This window comes from Erithacus rubecula (assembly GCF_903797595.1).
Source record: "Erithacus rubecula genome assembly, chromosome: 12".
Taxonomy (NCBI): Eukaryota; Metazoa; Chordata; class Aves; order Passeriformes; family Muscicapidae; genus Erithacus; species Erithacus rubecula.
Window position 1 is genome coordinate 19,345,311 of NC_136664.1, and position 17,616 is coordinate 19,362,926.

The 17,616-nt window shown below is 43.2% G+C and overlaps 2 protein-coding genes across 2 annotated transcripts; both read left to right on the forward strand.

Annotated features, from left to right (window-relative positions):
* The first annotated feature begins 880 nt into the window (after positions 1–880).
* LOC306807046 (fatty acyl-CoA hydrolase precursor, medium chain-like) lies at positions 881–10,354 on the forward strand. Its single transcript, XM_079316299.1, has 13 exons — positions 881–1,020; positions 2,347–2,539; positions 3,351–3,495; positions 3,943–4,076; positions 4,410–4,563; positions 5,435–5,536; positions 6,338–6,445; positions 7,112–7,252; positions 7,337–7,423; positions 8,399–8,546; positions 8,734–8,865; positions 9,184–9,256; positions 9,673–10,354. Exons 1-13 carry the CDS (start codon positions 948–950, stop codon positions 9,845–9,847), a joined length of 1,665 nt encoding a protein of 554 aa, XP_079172425.1. The 5' UTR covers positions 881–947; the 3' UTR covers positions 9,848–10,354.
* A 2,061-nt stretch (positions 10,355–12,415) lies between these two features.
* Positions 12,416–17,526, forward strand: PDCD2L (programmed cell death 2 like). The gene is made up of 7 exons (XM_079316414.1): positions 12,416–12,574; positions 12,664–12,827; positions 12,947–13,016; positions 13,599–13,990; positions 15,014–15,127; positions 16,718–16,866; positions 17,370–17,526. Exons 1-7 carry the CDS (start codon positions 12,464–12,466, stop codon positions 17,498–17,500), a joined length of 1,131 nt encoding a protein of 376 aa, XP_079172540.1. The 5' UTR covers positions 12,416–12,463; the 3' UTR covers positions 17,501–17,526.
* Positions 17,527–17,616: the final 90 nt, after the last annotated feature.

Consider the following 17,616-nt stretch of genomic DNA (forward strand, 5'->3'; position numbering starts at 1 on the left):
ATATGATACTTTGAAATGCTCTTTTGGACAACCGAGACTTCCCATAATCTGAAATTGCAAAACTGCCTTTCTGGGGTAAGAGCTACTGAGTCAGCGAAAAATAAGAAAAAGGCAGAGCCTAATACTTGTATAAAACCAACACAACCTCTTACTTCATGTGAGCAGAAAATCTCTATTCAGCTATTCTGTTCTCTCCTTTTCATATCATCCTTCAATTAGGGATGTGAAATGACTTCAAATAAATCCCCTGGATTTTATAGAGGCTTTAGATATATTTAGTTACCACCCAAATACCACACTTTATTATTGCTCCCACATTACAAAAGCCGGTAATTCACATCTTTATTGTTGTAACTGCATTGCAACACTATACCAAACATCCCTGAACACACAGAACTGAGAGACAGGTGTCTCCTGCTGTCTCCTGAGTAAAAGCTGGGATTTTTCTAGTATTGGGTTTGGGTTTTTTTGTCAGAAAACATCCTTTTATGAGAATAAAAATCACACAACTTTTACTTCAGTAAAGGTACACTTTTCAGGAATATTGGTTTGGACTTGGCTACATTGTGTTTCTTATACTTAGTACCGAAATGGCATTAATGTACTGAAGCAGATCGAGGTCTCTGCAGTGCAGGATGAGGAACCCTCCGGTCCCTGTCCCAGCCGGTGCAGCAGCAGCAGGACCAGCTCTCGGTGGTTGCGGGGCTGATTCTAAAGCGTTTGGAAGCGCTGGCTCTGAGATTCTGTGAGTGAGACTGGGAAGGAGCAGAGGGGAGGCTCAGCAGCCCGGTGGGACAGGAGGGCTCCCCGCTCCCGAGCCGAGCGCGGCGCTTCCCTCCTGGCTCGCAGCCCGAGCCCTCCCTCGCCTCACCCGTGCTTGCCTTGCGTAAGGCGGCCCCGGCCGAGCCCATAAAGCCCCAGCGTGCGGGGCCGCGGCCACAGGCACCATGGCATCGGCAAGGGACGCGCTGCTGCTGGCCGGGATCCTCTTCCTCGGGGGCACGGCGCTGGTGGCGGCAGGTAACACCGCGACACCTGTGCTTCGGTCCCTGTAGGGAGAGAGGGCACCTGCGGCTGCCGCCCGGTGCCACCCAGGAGCTGGGCACAAACACTGGGCAGAGCTGGAAGCAGAGCTTGGGTAGAGCTGGGCACAAACCCTGGGCAGAGCTGGGCACAAACCCTGCACTGAGCTGGGCACAAACCCTGCACTGAGCTGGGCACAAACCCTTCATTGAGCTGGGCACAAACCCTGCACTGAGCTAGGCACAAACCCTGGGCAGAGCTAGGCACAAACCTTGCACTGAGCTGGGCACAAACCCTGCACTGAGCTGGGCACAAACCCTGGGCAGAGCTAGGCACAAACCCTGCACTGAGCTGGGCACAAACCCTGCACTGAGCTGGGCACAAACCTTGCACTGAGCTGGGCACAAACCCTGCACTGAGCTGGGCACAAAGCCTGGGCAGAGCTGGGCACAAACCCTGCACTGAGCTAGGCACAAACCCTGCACTGAGCTGGGCACAAACCCTGCACTGAGCTGGGCACAAAGCCTGAGCAGAGCTGGAAACAAGCCCTGGGCTGAGCTGGGCACACAAACTGAGCAGCAGTAGCAAAGAGTTAACTTCAGTTTTTAATCTGCGTTCAGTCATTTGTCTTATTTGCCTTCTTTGCAAACAGCAAAATGAAATCCCTGTCCCAAAGTCTTTCCTGCTGAGGCCAAGCAGCCACAGTATCATATCTGTAATTTGATATTAGAACTTTGACACAGATCTTTAAATTAGTCTTGCTTAAAGATTAACAGGATTTGTTTGTGCTGGATTTTTTTTAAGGTATGTTAGAAGATTTTTCTTTTGGCTGTAAATACTATCAAGGAATGTATTTTCTCTGTTCATTGTCTTTCTTAATGAGAGCAATCTTCTGGGTTTTTATCTAACAATCCAAGGCAAAAAAAGAGATTAAGATCTATATGCAACCAGTAATGTGTGTTTGGTAAGACAGTACATATTATATACCTGAAGGAGATTGTACATACAGACCAATCAAAATGAAGGCTGAAATCAGCTATACTGATTTAATAAAGGAATAATAAAAGTGTGCTAGAATAAATTAGTAAATCTAAAATTTAAATGAAAACACTAGTAACCAAATTACTAAAATAAAATAGTAAAATAAAATAGTAAAATAAAATAGCAGATTTGAATAGTGTACTGTTAAAACTGATTAGTTTGTTGAAGCTTTATGTATAAAAACTACTTGTTTAATTAAACAAGAGCTGTGTCTTTAAGTAGCAAATCTAGCAATTACTCGCAAACAGACCAATTATGTGACTTTGTGCTCCTGTCCCACAGAACAACCAGAAGCAGAGACCAAATACGGGCGAGTCCGAGGGTACCAATTCAAAGTGGATGCTGCTGAGAGGACTGTAAATGTCTTTTTGGGAGTTCCTTTTGCTAAGCCTCCAGTTGGATCACTGAGGTTTTCTGAACCCCAGCCACCTGAGCCATGGCAAGGTGTCAGAGATGCCACTTCCTACCCACCAATGTAAGGCAATGAAAAAGCCTTTAGAAGTGTTACACCCTATGCAGTTCCATCTCACTGATGTACACACAGGGCCATCCACATCATCAAAGATGAATTCCTTGGTGCCCTCTCATTGCACCTGCAGCTGTTTCACTGGATGCATTTCTAAGGACACTTAATGTGCTGCTGTCTTTACCAAAAGCTGCTGTTTCACATTCTCAGTGACAAACTGAGATGGAGCAGCACTTCACAGATAATGCTCTGGCTCAGGAGCACTTGGCCATCACTTACCAATCACTATAAACGTTCAGAGACAGAAAGAAGCTGAGGAAATGTTGGAATACAACATTAGGGAAAAAATACTGAGTCAAATGCTTAAAAGGGCACATAAGAAATGCAGAGCAATTCTAATGTACCTTGTAAATGTCTCACTCCCATTGTCCTACTGCCCTTGTTTAGTGTCTCAAGCCTAATATTGCAACATAAAAAGCTATTGGAGGTGTAAATTATTAATGTATATTTTCCTTAAGTAATTTATAGCCATTTATAGCCATGATATTATTTCTGTGATATTTTGAAACATGCAAGATTGTGTCTGCATGTCACTGTGTACTGCAGTGGCTTTATTTTTACAGATCTCATTAAGGACAGGTCAAAAGAAGAAAATGTATTAAAACAAAAAAATTACTATGTTTGCAGTTGATGCCAATCTAGAAATGTTCTAGAGATCAGTTTCTGGTTGGCACTTTGTTGTGGAAGTGCAAGAAAGCTTCTCTTCATAGCTTTCATTATTTAGTTAATTCTGTTGCTTGTTGCCTTTTCATTTATTCAGGTGTCTACAGAAAAAAGAACAAGGACAGATGTTTTCAGACATGATTACCAACAGAAAAGAGAGAGTTCTTCTCCAAGCATCTGAGGATTGCCTGTACCTAAATGTGTACACACCCGTTCCTACAGGAAAACAGGAGAGGCTGCCTGTAAGCAAAATCCTTATAACACCTTGAGCAAAATTATCTGACAGCAAACCTTCAACCTGTGCCTTTAGCACACATGCAGGGGCAGTTTTGTAGGGATGATCAATTTACATGCTTTACCTCAGCAAATATTAGCTAAAATTAAGAAGAGACACAAAATCCTATCTTACAAGTAAAATTATATTGGCATTTTAGCTAAGCAATGTTTGATACAATCTAAATGATCTGTCCAAAGTCACAGGGCACTGACACAATGTAGGCATATAACAAAATCAATGCTATTTTGTAGAGCTGCAGGCCTCAGATTCAAGAGATTTCTACAATTCATGAAATGTGATCTGAAAGAATCAGGAGTGAAACAGCACAAAATATTATATCTTGGGTTATATTTAGTTTTTATGACTGGGAGCCCATACCTGTGCTGGGTTGATCCTGTTTTTCTCTTTCCAGGTCTTAGTATGGATTCATGGAGGTGGATTGGTTTTTGGAGCAGCTTCATCATATGATGGCTCAGCATTAGCAGCCTTTGACAACGTGGTGGTTGTAGCAATTCAGTACAGATTAGGTATTGCTGGGTATTTTAGGTAAGATGGTCGATCTCAGTTTTTCTTGAGTGGTTTCCAAAATGATGTGTGCAAAGCCTTTGTAAAGAGAAGTGCAGAACACTTGCTTATGCAAAGAAACGCTTCTGAACTGTATCTGCAAGAGTTGGGGACATTTCCAGTCCCAAGGCAGCTTCCAGATCTGTTCTTGTGGGGTTGCTGCTCCAATCTCAGGGCTTTCCAAGCCATTTGTTCATCAGTTGAGTAGAGAAGTTCTGTGTAGAGAATGGCAGATGATTTCTCACACCACAGATTGTATTTTCCCCAGCCTTTTTGCTTATTGGGCATTTAAACAAATCTGTTCTCTCTCTGCAGCACTGGTGATGAGCATGCTCGAGGTAACTGGGGATATTTAGACCAAGTAGCAGCTCTTCAGTGGATTCAGGAAAATATCATACATTTTGGAGGAGATCCAGGATCTGTCACTATCTTTGGAGAATCTGCAGGAGGAATTAGTGTTAGCGCTCTTGTAAGTTCACAGTAATAGTGTATTTTAATTATTTTAATTACTTAGGGGAAAAAAACCTCTCCATCCATTTTCTGTATCTGCATGAGAAGTCAGTGAGAGAAAAGAGATGGTGTTTCAGTGACACATCACCTGGGTCTTTGATACAACAAGGCAACAGCACAGCAATACAGATTGTAATTTATAAAAATGTCAGATTTTCATAGGCAAATGTTGTAGTTAAGTAACAGATAGTTATTACTCATCTACTGAGTTAAATTCTGGTTGGTTTGGAGTTTTTTCCAATGTAAAAAACCCTTGAAGTCTAATCTCATGGGAAGAGTCCTTTAAGAGGAGTTGTGGACTTTTGCCCATTTTCTGTTTGCTTTGGCAGCCACTTGTGCAAAGTGATTGAGGTGAACAGTGCTGATAGCTGAAGTAGCCCTGCAGTTTGTGACCCAGAGACTGTGTAAATCCTTTACTTCAACATGGAGCACATTGGCTGTGACACACTTCTTCTCCAGTTTGGTACAGATCACACAGCCAAAGAAGGGCTATTGCACCTGGGATACAAATCCCTGTGTCCTCTGGCCAAAAGCTGTTTATTGCCCTTCTGCAGCAGAGCCAGACTGCCTTGGGCACAGCAATCTGTACCTGGCTTGCAGTGTGGTGCTGTGAAGTGCTGGAAGCAAAGTGCAGTGGGAGGGGAAGGCAGCTGAACTCCTCATCCCTGCGAGCGCTGCCAAAGCACTTTGCACAGCTGGACTCTGCTCAGAGAATACAAGAACACTCCTTCCACATGGGCTTTCAAATGTTCCAAATGCCCACTGCTGATCCTGAAATCTGAAATCACTGGATACAACACAGTGCTTGTCATGTTCTTGCTTTTTCACAGGTCTTATCTCCCCTGGCCAAGGGCCTGTTCCACAAGGCCATTTCAGAGAGTGGTACTGCAGCCCTGGGCTTGTTCACTGACAATCCTAAGGAGGATGCAAAAGTGGGTATTTTAATTATTTTAATTTTTATTTTTAAAATTTTAATTACTTTTTTCAGATAATTTTGTATATCTTAAATGGTTCAGTCTAAAATACAGAAGCATATTTTTTTTCTAGTGAAACAAAACAGACAGTATTTTTATGTGCAAATAGTACATGTTTAATGATGTGTTGCTTTTCAAACACCCAAATATCCACAAAGAAAGAAGAATGAAATGTAAAGGAATATTGTAACATATAGTGTCTTCAAAAAAAGTCAACCTATAATTTTTGGCTGGAAAATGGTATCAGACTATGAAGATTCTTCTATTCCCCTCCTGTTTGATGCCTGTAGTGAGGAAATAAACAAGACTTTATTCAGTTTTTTTAAATTTGCTAAGTACCAGATTCCAACTCTTCTTTTCTCTTCAACTATAAGGAACAATTTCCAGGAACCTGGCACATTAAAGAGACAACATCTCTCTAATGACAGCCAAAAAGACATCAGCAAGAATGACAGAATGTGCAGATAGTTTGTTCCTCTAACTCCTTTGTGTCACCCAGCCTTTTCAGCCCATCACGTGACTTACCAGAATTCTTAGAATATTTATGTATCAAAAAAATCTGGAGGTAGAGGTTTTCTCCTTCTGCTCAGCCCATGGTGTGAAGGACTGTGAGGGCTTCCAGTGCCCTCCCTCTGGAGCTGGGACAAGCCAGGCTCCAGAAACTCTTGTGCAGGAGCTTCAGCTGCTCTTGCTGGACTTGGTGTCTCATAGAGCTAGAGAGAGGAATTGTGTCCAAAACTGTGTTTTCACTGCTTGCAGAAAATTGCTGCTGTCTCTGGCTGTGAAAAATCCAGTTCAGCTGCAATGGTTGAGTGCTTGAGAGGAAAAACAGAAGAGGAACTACTACAGGTAATACTGAAAATTATGATGAATGGTGAAATGATACTTCTTGCATTTAAATGACATCTCAGACTTTTTCATAACAGAGAATACTCTGTGTGCTGTAATATTAGGAGAACCTGAAGTGGATATAAAGTTTGACTTTTTTGACTTTTTCAGGACTCGACAAGACTGCAGCTCTGTGGCAATGCCCCGACTGGAGAGTGCAAAGAGGTTCCTGCCCTTCCATTATGCATGCACTTGGAGCTCCCTGTGGTTTACTGTCATGCTCTACCAGGGCAAGGAAAAGAAAATGGCACAGATTATTCTGGAGAACCTCAAAATCAAATCATATATTATGTCCTACTAAAAAGCTCTTATCACAACGCTTATGTGCCTTTGAAATTTCCATACAGAAATTGTTTTTTCCCACTCATTCACACATCTATGGCCATATTGAAATAAGAAAAGATGTAAATTCAACATAATGACTTCTGTTTCACAAACATTAGAAATATAACGTTAATCTTCACAGAATCTCCTGCCTAGGGCAGAAAATCATTCAGAGAAAATGTTAAGATAGCTTGCATACCATTACTTCTTGTATTTTTCATTTGGCTTCACTTTGGAACTGTAGTTAAATTTTAACTTCTTTTAGAAGCAAAATGAATGTATTAATGAAGCTTTCTTTTTCTTTTTTCCCTTTTTGTTCAGGATTTCTTTTTTGCCAGTGCATGTGTAGATGGTGCATTTTTTCCCAAGAGTCCCAGAGAATTACTATCTGAAAAATCAATCACTGCAGTCCCATACATAATAGGAGTAAATAACTGTGAATTTGGATGGGTTCTTCCTATGGTAAGACACTTAAAATGTTGTTATTTAAACATAATTTTGTAAATAGAAGCATTTTTAGTAATTATGATTCTCTGTATCACACAGATTATGAAATACCCTCCCTTCGTGGATGGTCTGGATAAAGATGTTGCACGTCAAATTTTACAGACCAATTTAGCACTAATAATTCAGGTAAGAGACCATTTTCACAATAACCCAGTGCTTCTTCTTTACTGGTCTGGCTGGTTTTACCCTTAAAGGAACATATTTCACAGGGAAATGCCATTGTGCTGGACAGTTCCCTGAGCTGGGGCAGAAATGGGCAGAGGTGCTGCATTCCTGTTATCTCTAGTGACTGAAAATATTCTCTGAACTTCCAGCCTAAATGGCCCTCCCTCTTCTTAAAAAGGACTTCTGTGGGAATCCAGGAGTGATGCAGGTTCCTAAACAGAAGTCTCTTGGGACATTTTAGATACCCCCAGTTTATGCAAGGCATGCAGAGTCCCAGCAGGTATGACAGGAGACCTGTGGGACACAACCTCCTGAAGCAGTAGCTGGACACTGCAAAGGAAAGCCCGAGAGCTTTAGGGTGCACTGACACCTACATTCAGGTTTCTTGAGGTCTTGCTTCCCTGTAAATTACAAATCTCTTGGCTTTATGGTGCCTTTGTGCTCTCCTGAAACCACTACACAGAAAAATACCAATTATGAGATAAGAATTAAGGACTCTATAAGAAGGGACAGTACTTGCAAGGTACTATTCAGTGACACAAAGATCCACCATGAACTTAGAAATGCAGAGCACAGGTTTCTTCTGAGCAGGAGAAATTATGGTCATCTACAACAATCAATGAATTTTATTAAAATTAGCAGCATTTCTCTGCTGTTATGGAGGGTTGTTTCCACAGGAGGGAGAACAATCAGCATAACTGACTGCTGATTATCTAAAGATGTTTGATCCTTTGATCTTGCACCCCTCTTTTCCCTGAGATCACCTGTATCCATAGCTGTGTAACTCCAATCCTGAGCTCTGAGCCACACTCTGACAGCTGAGGATTTTCTCTGAAAGGTGATGTTTGGGGATTAGCCAGGAATGTGCAAATGCTACACTCACTTACTGCTGCTGATGTTCATTATCATTTTAAGTACTTTTTATTGCTGTTTCAGGGCCCTGTGTCTGAAATTGCTGACAGAGTGTACAAGGAGTACATAGGGGATGCAGAGAGCCCTGCTCAGGTCCGAGATGGTGTCCTGGATGCAATGGGAGATCTCTACTTTGTCATCTCATCTGTGGAAGTGGCCAGATACCACAGAGGTAACTCAGCAGCTTCAGAACAACTGCAGAATTCTGTATGGGGATGGTGTGGACAGTGTGCAGCACTTCTCACTATCCAGAGAACTGGCAGTGTTTTCATTTAACCAAAACAGTTTTCAATGAAACTTTATCATCTTTGCAGCAAGTATGTTCAGGTCTCAAACCAGCAATTTTCTGTATCCTCTAGATGCTGGCAACCCAGTCTACTTTTATGAATTCCAACATCGAGCAAGTTCACTGGACGGTTTGGTACCAGAGTTTGTAAAAGCAGATCATGGAGCTGAGATTCCCTTTGTCTTTGGAAAGCCATTCTTAGCTGGTGATGTACCCATGCTTACTCCATATTCCTTTTAGAACTTTGTTATTACTCCTTTTAATTACTGCAGGACTTTAAAATAGAATTTCTCTCTTAAAAGCATTATAGATATTTTAAGCATAATTTATATATCGTAAGCATTATTATGAGCATAAACATTTTCTATCTTCAGTAGTAGATACTTTTCTTTACATCACTCATCTGCAGCTCTCCCCTAGAAAAAACTCCAATAGCTCAGGGCAACAAGTAGAAGTGTTGCAATTGATATAGCTGATGCTATACTTACTTTCTAATGTGGCCATTTCATCTCTCCCTTTGCAGGAGGTGCTACAAAAGAGGAGGATAAACTTAGCAGAACTGTAATGAGATATTGGACCAACTTTGCTAAAAATGGGTGAGGATCACAATGCTAATTACACTCAAGTTTTGTCTGTGCTGCCCAGAACATACTTACCTGCCTGAAGCAGTACTTATATGGTGGTTCCTAGAAATCTGGCAGAATTTAAGAGAAATACTGAAGCAATTTCTCTTCTCAATGATCTTTGAAAAGGACCGGCAGAAACAAGGAGAAAAAAAAATCTAAGAGCTGTTACTCTGTCTGCAATGGAGTTTAGATCTAAAATTAATGGCAACTATTACTCTTCTGCTGTTCCACTGATGAGCATTTTCATAAAATATTGTCCATTTATTCAGGCACCAGAATGATATAATCTGGGCTCCTGTTGGTTTTCTGAAATGCTCTGAACCTGAGCAGTTGGAGAGAAATCAATTGGCAAATGGAGAGCTAACTTTGCCTTCTGTTATTTCCAGAAATCCCAACGGAGAGGGTTTGGTCCATTGGCCTCAGTATGGCCTGGAGGAAAAATACCTGGGAATAGACCTGGAGCAAAAGACAGCAGAGAAACTGAAAGAACACAGAGTGGAGTTTTGGGCACAACTCATGAAACAAATTCAGAACGCAAGGATAAACCACACAGATTTATAAGAGCTGAGGAGGGTATAGTTCACGTTTAAAATGCAAAGGAGAGTCAAACAAAATGAGTTTGTCAGGATGCAGAGTAATAATCACCTTCTAACTCACTGTTCTGTAATCTGCTGTCCTAATCACAGTGAAAGGAGAGAAACAAGGGGTACTCAGAATGTTTGTCAGACTAAAAATCACTACTTAATGAGGCAAGCAGAAAAAAACACCCACAATCGTTACAGGTCCAAACAGACCATGGTACCTATTCAGTTCATAACAAAACTGAGTAATGAGGTGGGAATGGGCAAACGAAATGAAGTCTGTAAGAAGTTATCTATACAGAATATACCATAAATGTCAGACTATTTTATATGCTTATTCCCCTCTTCTTTCAGAAGAGCATGGTCAGTTGTCCTTCCTAAAGCCTCTTTCTGTTTTCTTTAACTGGAAATAGCTTGTAGGCAGCACAGAGCCCATCAAACTACATCTGTGAGAGGGGCTTGACATCTCACAAAAGAGGACAGAAAATCTCTACTTGTTTTATTGGTTTGTGAATTGTTATAAATAAATGTTGCTTTGATTTTTTGCATCTTCCTTTTCTGTCACTTAACTGACCGAGGCTAATTCCCAGAGGTTAAGTCACACCCGAGAAGCCAGAAACGTGCCCAGTTTCTTTCTTCCACCTAAGCGGTTTCAGGTGTGAATCCTTCAGGTTTCTGTGCAGGGCCTGAGTTTTGAGGCTCTTTCACAAACTCTGCTGGGGTGTGACTGTGTGTCCTTCAAGCCTTCCTGGCAAATGCCCAGTCCAGTGGCTGGAGGGAGGAGGCAGTGCTAGCAGGACAGCCCATGGAGCAGGCAGCAAAGGCTGGTGGTGCTCCCTGCACGAGAGGAGATCTCTGAATGTACAGAGTGTGCACCCCCAGCCTCCCACAGCTGGGTCACCCCAGCCAGGCAGTGACCTGGCTTCCTTGCCAAGTTACATGGCAAGCAGGACACAAAGGGACAATGTGGGACTCCAGGAAAGCAGGAGAGCCCTCCTCATGCCCACAAACAAACAGCCCTACTCTAGCTACCCCTTGAAATGCTGCCCAGCTCCCACATCCCAGGGGATCTCACAGGAGCTCCTGCTGTAGGTGTTTTCTTCTTCCTCCTCACCTCTGGCTTCACTTGCTTTTGCACACCTGTGGATCTCAAGCAGTGTGATCTGCACTACCTGGCCACCCCCTCTTGTGCATTTTCCATAAACTGTGAAATCCAGCAGTTGTTGCAATTACTAACACCTAATTGTAGCAACTATACTGCTAGTTCTGTAACACAGTTCACCCCTTGCTTTGGTCTGACACAGCCTTTATGTCCACTATTAGTGTGTTTGTTGAACCAATGTGTCTGTCCTTGCACATTCACAAAAAACATTATCTTAACAAGACAGAAGCAATCCTGTGTCTTTGGAAATGGAAAGCCATAAGTGTAACTCCTGTGCAGAAGGGAGATATTTTATTAAGCACACATGATAACAAAGCAGTTTCTGACTGTGTGAGAGGAACAGTTGTGTCCACCTGTGGATTTTAAACCCCAAATATAAAGAGTGGTACACTGTCAAACAGCTGAGAAAGGAATAACACCATGGCAACGGTGTATAAGCTACACTCAAGCAGCAGATTCTGACATTATGTTCCAAACCTTATTTTATTTAATAGCTTTGGTATTCAGGGTCACTTATAGATTCCCAGCTGCACCTATATTTGAAGAAATTCTTATCAGTATATTTACTGATAATATTCAGCAAGAATTGCTGCTGTTCTGTTTTTATTTCTTGTCAATAAAAAACGTTATCTTTTTTTAAGTGTATCACTTATCCATAATTACTATAATTGCTTTTCAAGGTGGTCACCAAGTATGTTTGATCTGCTGATTTTCAGATCATCTTGTTGCAAAGTGTGAAATATGTACATTTTTATTAAGATAGGATGTTTTTGCTGTTTCATCTTTGTAACTTTCAAGCCTAATCAGCAAGGAGAGAGATTTAATCCATGAAACAGAGCAGCCAGCAATCTCTAAGTGATGCCCAGCTGCTGAAAACACCAATTCCTGGTCAGCAGAATTGCCTTGTTAAGGTTTGGGGCTGGACATGCCCCAGTGATCTCAGCCTGGGGAGGTTATCAAAGCTTGGGGAGGAGGATTTCTACCAATACACAAGGAATGCAGAATTCATGGGCCCCGAGGGAATTTGGCAGGACCCTCAAGATGAGGAAGAAACAAAGGCGACTCAGCAATTGTGTGGAATTGCAGCAGGGGCAGATCAGGAGCACAACTCATGGAGCAGCCACACAGGAAAGCACCGAGCCAAAGGAGAAGGTGAGAGCACGGCAGTAATTCCATGAGAAATGAGACACTCATTAACCAACAGAAGAGAGAATACTCATTAATAAGAGAACCGTGTACCTTGCAACCAATGCACATTAATGTCTTTGTTAAAAGGTGTAAACAGCGGAAATTTTTGCCAGCCGTGCCGCTCGCTTCGCGTGGATGAATTGACGCCGGGGCCGCCTCAGCCTCGCCCGCGCCGGGGCGGGAGCGCGGACGCAGCGCCCGTGAGGGGAGCGTGAGGCGCGCGGGCACGCGCACGCCGGCGGGACCATGGCGGGCGGGCCGCCCGTGTTGCTGGGGCTGCGCGACGCCGCCATGGCGGGGCCGGGCCCGGCCGGGCCGCTCCCCGCCTGGGCCACCAACAAGCTGGGCGGCACCGCGGTAAGGCCGGGGCGCGGGGCGGGCCCGGCCGGGGCGCGGGGCGAGGGGCGGGCCCCGGCCGGGCCTGAGCCGCGGTGTCGGTGTTGCAGGACTGGGTGCCGGCGGTGCGCGCGCGCCCGCCGCGGTGCGCGCGGTGCGGGCGCGCGCTGGTGCTGCTGGTGCAGGTGTACTGCCCGCTGGAGCGCAGCCCCGCGCACCGCGCGCTCCACGTGTTCGCCTGCGCCGCGCCGCGCTGCTGGGGAGCCGCCCGCAGGTGAGCGCGGGGCCGGGGCCTTATTATCGTTCTTATTATTACTATTGTTGCTATCGTTACTCGTGCCGCTGGTCGGTATCCCCCTCACCTTCCGTTTCTCTCTGCCCGGCACACGGAAGCTGGAAGGTGCTGCGCTCCCACTACTCGCAGGCCCAGGATGAACGGACCCGAGGTGCCGGCGTCACACAGGTACAGCTCACTCCGCCTGCCCCGCAGGGTTCTGCCTGTGCACTCTGCCTGTGCCGCGCTGCGGAGGGAGTCTGAGCCAAACTGGTGGGGACGGGCAGGGAGAGTTTATTCAGCTGGTGCATTTGCAGTGTGAAATCTTGGCTTGTGGTAAATGGGCTTTTACACTGGTAAAATGATGGTGGTGGTGTTATTATTTCCTTCTGTCTTCTGCCCTCTGGGTACAGAATTCCTGTTGAGTGCAGTAGCTGCTTCAGCTGGAGCTGCCCCCAAAGCTGGCAGGGGCTGTACCACAGCCAGGGCATGGCAGCAGGAGGCACAAGGTCCACTCAAATGGCTGATGGATACTTGCTCAGATTTCCCAGTGTGAGACGTTTTTGCCATAACTGTGCAGGAGCGAGAAGTAAATGTGTATGTTGGGAAGTACCATGGTGAGGAGAGTAGTTGCAGTAACACTGAGCATTAGCTTAAAGGTCTCAGTTCCCTCATCTGTTAGGAACTGACTTTGAAGTGCATCAGGGTGGCAGACCTTGGCAATGTTCTCTTCCTTTTTTTTTTTTTTTTTTTTTTTTTTTTTGTTCTCAGAAACAAGAATCAAACTTTGCAGCAAAGGATTGGTGTGAAGATGCAGATGACTGGGGAGCCTGTGATGGAGCAGAGCCTCCTGCATGTGCCTCCCTTGAGCTGCTTGGCCTGAAGGAAGCTGTGAGCAGCGAGATGGAGTGTGCATCCCAGCTCCAGCAGCTCCACCTCTCTGAGCCTGCCCCTGGCCCAGCTCCCCAGGACACACACCCTGCAGCCAGTCAGGAAATGGGGATGGCAGTGCCTGATCCAGCTCCTGTGTTCCAGCCCTTCTACATTAATGTTGTGGATGAGGAAGACTACATGGGTTTGCTTGATACAGATCATGCAAATAAGCTACTGAAGGAGTATCAGCAGAGAGAGTGTGTTGATTTGGAACAGATGATGTCAGAAAGGTGAGAACAGATCTGGATTTCATGGTGAAACCTAAAGAATTGTGCAGTTTCCTGTATGCTGGCTGATAATCTGAATGGGACTCTCACACTAAACCTGAATGATGTTGTTTGGAAGCTCCTTTAGGAACCAGTGGTGTGCTGTACAGGAATAACAGAACAGTGCATCCAGTGCTGCCAAATCTGGAGTTTCTCAAAGATGCAACTCTTTCTGAGTGACTGAGCACTTGGAGTGTTCGTGGGCTCCAGGTGGTGCAATGGATGGTAAATCTCTGAAATAATATCTGTGCTAAATGGCATCATTTTATATTGTGATATCTCACACTTTTTTCTTTACAGGGCTAAAGCTTTTCTTGCATTTCAGTTGAATTTTTAAGAGTTTGATTTTTTAGGGGTTTTGGCTAGAGACCAAGATGATAGTAAGACACCTGAAAGTTAAGTAAAAATTGCCTGAAAAACAATTGTTGAGCGTGGTTGCTTTATTAGGGAAATATTTTCTTAGGAAAATATTTGACTTAGATGGTCACAGTGAGGACTTTTGACCACTTGTGCTTGAATTGTGGACAGCATTGAATTTGTTTATAGCAAAAGCTGCTGTCAGGTGCAGAATCTACATTTTTAGCAGTGGTGGTCCTGATGATTTTACTTGACCTTTATAAATCTGTAGAACTTTAATTATGCTTGATTCAAAATTGAAAAAAACCAACATCATAATTTAAAAACCACTAAAATTTTTGGGAAGTTATTAGAGGAAGGGGATTTTGATGGAATAAAGCAGGTATCTGGTGGATATGAGTCCCATGTGATAGTTTGAAACACAGTTAGTAATTGTAAGTCACCAGAAACCAAAGCACTAGAAGCAAAATGTTCACTTGCTACCTCTTACAGGAATCTTCTCTTAACATGTATATCTTTTTTTCAGTATTTAGTTTAATTTAATGTGAGTTTATAATAACCATTCCTATTTAAAGCATTCATGTCATACTGAAAACCTTACTGGGCGGTTTGTTTCTTGTCTTCATACAGTTTTGCTGGTGAAGGTGGTAATGAAAAATATGAGAAGAGTGAAGTCAAAAACTGGGACTACACATTCCATAAATTCATGAAAAGAATATCTGTGTGTCCTGAACAGATTCTAAGGTATGTTGATAATCTGGTTGTAACAGGGACATACAAATAATTGGTATGGATGGTTGCTACATCGAAATAAATTCTTTAATTGGAAATATGTGTAGGTTTTAATTCCTTAACCAAAATAACCAACCTGCTGTGGAGACTGTTGCCATATCTTTGGTCAGACTTCAGTCCCTGGTTGGGCTTTCTTTATACAAAGTTTAAGTAGGTGAGCAGCAAAGAGCAGGATCAGAGACCTAAGCTCTGGCTATGGGAGATTTTTGACACAAGACCTGATGAGAAGAGACCCTGACTGTATTTGAAGGCTCACTGAAATCCAGAGGTTTCCAAGAGACAGTATTGAGGTAGAAGTATAACACAGTGGTGTGCTGTTGTGATAGATTTCCAAAGCTATTTGCTCTGAAATTTTGTGATCTATTTGGAATTTCTCATGTGTGTCCTGCAAGGAATTACTTCCTTTAAAGTCCAGTTCTGCAGCTCATTGTGGACTTTCCTCAGCACCCAACAATCTTCAGGTCCTGTAAATCTGTTGTTTTTCCTAGAACAGAAGCAGGTGTAACCTCAGAGTAGCTGCTCTTCCTGAGAGAGGAGTTAATGCTGGATGGGAGTCCAGCAAAGAGTAAATCATAAGTCATTCGCAGTAGCAGAAAATACAGGTTTTCATGAATCCCAACAGCTGTTGCAGGGAGTGCAGTGCTGCCTGTCTGGTCAGGCTGTCACAGTGTAATGACAGGGGTTTTTTAAACAACTTTCTGGTACCACGTGGAACTAACTGGGCGCTTTTTGATGAGGAGTTAAAAGTCTGATTGACTGCTTAGACAGAAAAGAAAAATGAGAAGGTTTTATTAATTGTCTGAGCTTATACAGGAGATTTTCTAATGCAGAGTGCAAGTAGCGTTTTCAGACAGACTGGGTCTGTCACTTTGCAGTATTGTGCACTTTGAATTTGCCATTACTCTAAAACATCAGCTCTGGTTCTCCCTGGGCTGTGCCTGGTTACAGTCTTTTCATATCCTTCCTTTGCCCTCCCTGGGGACTGTCAGTGTGCTCTGAGACTCTCATTTCCCCTGCCTGCAGGTCCCTGTTGGCCTTCAGCAGAGCACAGAATCTCCTGCTTGGCATTCCTTGGAAACCATCCTTGGTCTTTGTTCCTGTTAGCTGTGAGGCTTGATAGCTCTTACAAATAAACCATCCCTTCTGAGCCATAGCTGTGATGGTTTTGAGACCCATTTGGTGTTAAATCCTTTACTTGTTGAGTTTCATCTTTCAGGATTCCATTTTTCAGGGAAGTGTAGTTTGCTTAATGAAATTATTCTGGTGCAGCATATTTTAGAGGTGTCCATTCAAAGCATTTTTCTCCTCTAAATCCAGCTTTCCTTAAGGTTTTCCAAGCATTAACCTACCAAGTATTTCCCCCACCCTCTCTTTATTTTTTAGTTCATGACTCCTTTGAAGCTTCTGATTCACAATGTTTTTTACTTGAAGCAGGTTCAGAGATCTCAGCAAATCCTGAACACTATTGCCAACATGTAAGATTTCCTATCAGCTTCAGATATTTTAAAAAATGATAACCTTTTCCTCTCTGTCTTCCCTCAGATACTCTTGGGATGGCCAGCCTTTATTCATCACGTGTCCTCCAGCCAACCTGGAGCAGGGTATTCCAGCCTGCAGTAACTGTGGAAGCAGCAGAGTGTTTGAGTTCCAGCTGATGCCCATGATGGTCAGCATGCTCCAGAGTGACTCAGGTGCTTCACTTGGTTGAATCAATATTTCTAACAGTCTCCTTTTTGGGAAAAGGGCACTGAACTGCGATTTGTTTCCAGCTGCCCACACGTGCTTAGCCACAGTGTTGGTGTTCAGAGAATTTGCTGTCTCCATTACAGATTTCACTGAGCAGAGAGAATTCTGCTTTATGGAGACACTCTGATTGCAGCTTGAGTCACTCACCAGTGAACTTTAGTAACTGCAGTAGGGATAATTCCATGGCCTTGGGAATATTTGTCTTTATTGCCTCTTAAAGGAGGCGTTGGAAATTAATAAATGCTCTGAGATAAGAATGCAGACATTTAAAAATCTCTTTGAAAATTCTGATTTGGCTGCCTTTAAAATGTTTAACATTAGAAAATGCTATTTACAGAGGAGACTGAATTAATTATTGCAAAAACTGAAGTCTAGTAATAAGCAATAGATCCTGATTATGTCACTTTTCATACCATTATATACCTATGTTGCTTTTTTTTTTTTTTAGATCTGTCAGTGGAATTTGGAACTGTTATAGTTTACACCTGTGAGAGAAGCTGTTGGCCGACAAATCATCAAACCCCTCTTGAAGAATTTATTTTTGTACAAGAAGACCCAGATCAGAGATTATTTAAATAAATTGTATTTCTCTGCATAGATGAAAAGTCTGTTGGGGTTTTTGCTTTCCTTTACTGCAAGTGTGTAATTACATAACAGAATTTTCCTCAGATGTGGTGAGAAATTAAATTGGATGG

Excerpts from the sequence above, each read along its gene's own strand:
- LOC306807046 (XM_079316299.1), top strand. The coding sequence starts at position 948 with ATGGCATCGGCAAGGGACGCGCTGCTGCTGGCCGGGATCCTCTTCCTC. Across the intron at positions 5,537-6,337 it reads ATCCTAAGGAGGATGCAAAA|AAAATTGCTGCTGTCTCTGG; the intron begins GTGGGTATTTTA and ends CACTGCTTGCAG. Across the intron at positions 7,424-8,398 it reads ATTTAGCACTAATAATTCAG|GGCCCTGTGTCTGAAATTGC; the intron begins GTAAGAGACCAT and ends TTGCTGTTTCAG.
- PDCD2L (XM_079316414.1), top strand. The coding sequence starts at position 12,464 with ATGGCGGGCGGGCCGCCCGTGTTGCTGGGGCTGCGCGACGCCGCCATG. Across the intron at positions 13,017-13,598 it reads GAGGTGCCGGCGTCACACAG|AAACAAGAATCAAACTTTGC; the intron begins GTACAGCTCACT and ends TTTTGTTCTCAG. Across the intron at positions 15,128-16,717 it reads TGTCCTGAACAGATTCTAAG|ATACTCTTGGGATGGCCAGC; the intron begins GTATGTTGATAA and ends GTCTTCCCTCAG.